Genomic DNA, 2,818 nt, shown 5'->3' on the forward strand with positions numbered 1-2,818 from the left:
GAGCATTCTGGGAGCCCCGTCTTGAGACGTGAAGCAACAGCACTCGAACCGTTCATCCTCCAAAAATGAACAACAGTACAAACGAAAGCACAAATTCCTTGGATTGGACACAAACCCAAAGCTACCCGAGCAAGTGCTCTGCCAGTAAAACTACCAGTGACGTGGCCCTGGGTTTTTGACAGTCAGCCTGACGTTTATATCATCTGGATCCTCGAAGGGTATCGATTCAAACTTGGACGTGAGAGACAGGGTTCTAGGAAGTCCTGGATATGGACAGACTAAAAAACACAACACCGCATGGAGTCACCGCGCAGCGTAGTCCATCCTGAAGCTGGAACGGAAACCACCACTGGACTCAGTAGATTATGACTGAGCATGTGGAGCAAAATACGTCCAGAACTCAACCTGTAGGACTAGAAGTTTGTTCAGCGGAATATGTATGGCACACGACACTGTGTTATCTGTGTTACTTGAACGTCACAAGACTTAATGGATCAGCAGATAACTCGATCGCGTCATATATAATCGACCTGGGTCAAGTGATCAATCCAAATGAGTTGCTTCATGCTGTCTATCAAGTACCTAATGAAGAACTTCCAGAATCGATCCAACCACGCTGCTGGGCTACAGCGGAAGCGTTTGCAACGCTGCTGTGATATCTAGTTCTAGGCTGGCAAGAACGATTCCTACGAGCTCTGAATCTGACTTCGTCATGTGACACGAGTCGACCGATGCAATGGCTCGAAGACTCTCGACTAACACACAGAGTTGACAACCAACCGACCGTGTTCCCCTGCTTTCTAACTTAGTAACCAACTTTGTTGCTTATTTCATAGCATGCCCCTATTTTAAGCATAAGATATGCACTGGCCTGACGATCAGAGTCCGAAGGCATTAGTGTTTTGATACCCTGCGAATATTCAGACAAGCACCTTAGTTGCCCACCGTTAACTGCCCTTCGTCATCAATAACAATGGTGGGTTAATAAGAAAGAATCAGTTTATCTTCAATGACTGTATGAATCTGAACAGCGCGTTGTATAATGCATGCAGCCTCCCTTATGGTCATATCCTAGACAGCCTGTTGCGATCATTCTTGCCAAGTGGATTATTGCATTGCGTCAACGATGCCAATCGATTATCGATTGATTATTGTTCACCAGTCAAGCTAATCTTATGTGAGTAAATTCACTCGTGGAATACCATTAAATTTCACATCGGCGTTAAAGAAAAACTGATAGAGTAGAGTTCCGGAAGTTCTGCAGGTATAATTTGAAATGCGTAGACTCAAAACTGAAGAGGATGATCAAATTGCGGGCATATAAATACCGACTGTTGGATTCAATCGGTAGAGTGATCGAGTTTAACAGAGCATTTGCCTAAGTTCCCGGTAGATTTAAAACTGACTCAGATCAATTAATCCACTGTCTCACAGGTAGAGGATATACCCCATTCAACATAAGCTGACATAAAGCACGTTAGTCATGTGTACATCCATCGTGTGGCCATGAAAGTTTCGGCGATAAAGAGTACTACATTATCCGACGTTGTTATCAAAGACCAGTCCAGAGAGAGTTCAGCATTAGTTGATATTTTGAGGCTAAATAAACTACAAGTAGTCTCATCACGATAAATACATCTCTGTCGTTTGATGCAGATAGTTATGAAGGGTCCTCAGGAATGTGCTGCAGACTACTGAGGCGCATGGTGACGGAACTTTTGATCAAATTTCTATAGGCATTCAGACGGTGATTAGGTGCATAGCGTGTGTCCGGGCTGCAGGGATTGTAGTCCTTTCTCAGGCAGACGCGGTAGTGGAAAATCACAGCGAGGTCTTGGCTAATGCGGTAGTGTGATGGCTTCTTGGGCCAATGGACATACACTTCCTCCACATCGCCCGGACGAACCAGACACTTTTTACGTTCAGGATATGTTTCGATCGTTGAGTTGATTCGATCAAATATCGATTTTTCCGGGAATTTATTTTCCATAGGAGGCGGAAAGTAATAACTGGGGAAACAAATAGTTGGAGTATCTCTGTACCAAGAACTGTTTTGAGCCTTATCGATCACATCGTTCCATGTGGGAAGCGCTCCATACCTCGCTGGAAGACTTTGATCTGGTACCAACACCTCATCGAAGTCTCCGAAAAATATATGTTGCGTTTCGTTCCCGATTCGATGCAGACAGTCGTTAAAACTGAGCACTTGGTCAAAATACCAAGTTGTACTGAATGCATTCTCTATCGGAAGCACCCAATTGACTAGTTTAAGCTCAAACATTTGGTTACTGGCAACGCCAAATGAATTTTCCCGGCTGGTGTAAGAACTGAGTACTTGTTTCACTCTGGGATGAGGGTTTTCTGTCAGGTAGATCACCATCTGGGTCACTCCCATCTCGCGCTGCATTTCAATATATTCAACAATGAATCTTGGATCAAAAGTCTCCGTTTTAAACCAAGGAGTCATACACATACTAATCCGATGTTTGGTCTGAGCATGAGAATTTGCGCTAATTCGACCAGTTTGTACGGGTAGTTGAACAGTCCTAGATCCTGGTTCAATATGCAGCAAAATGAATAATCGATTGCGGTCACCCACATGCTGAATGTCATTTGCGATGGGACAATAAGCCGTGTAACCACGGTACTTCCCTTTGTATTCTTCAAGCGCATCAAAGTGGAAAGGGTAACCGCTCCTCGAACAAAGTCTCCTCCGACCTGTCGATGTAAGGCGTAGTCCACCTTGCAAACTACTGAAGAAGTGGCAGTAGATGTCTGGATGAGCTGCGATGTGCTTGAGAAAAAATACTCGGACCAT

General features: G+C 44.4%; 1 protein-coding gene across 1 annotated transcript; it reads right to left on the reverse strand.

Annotated features, from left to right (window-relative positions):
- Positions 1–1,660: 1,660 nt before the first annotated feature.
- Positions 1,661–2,818, reverse strand: T265_11008 (hypothetical protein; the record flags this gene model as incomplete). The annotated part of the gene is made up of 1 exon (XM_009177545.1): positions 1,661–2,818. The coding sequence occupies one exon, from the start codon at positions 2,816–2,818 to the stop codon at positions 1,661–1,663; it is 1,158 nt and encodes a 385-aa protein (XP_009175809.1).

Source organism: Opisthorchis viverrini (genome assembly GCF_000715545.1).
Source record: "Opisthorchis viverrini unplaced genomic scaffold opera_v5_432, whole genome shotgun sequence".
Classification (NCBI taxonomy): domain Eukaryota; kingdom Metazoa; phylum Platyhelminthes; class Trematoda; order Opisthorchiida; family Opisthorchiidae; genus Opisthorchis; species Opisthorchis viverrini.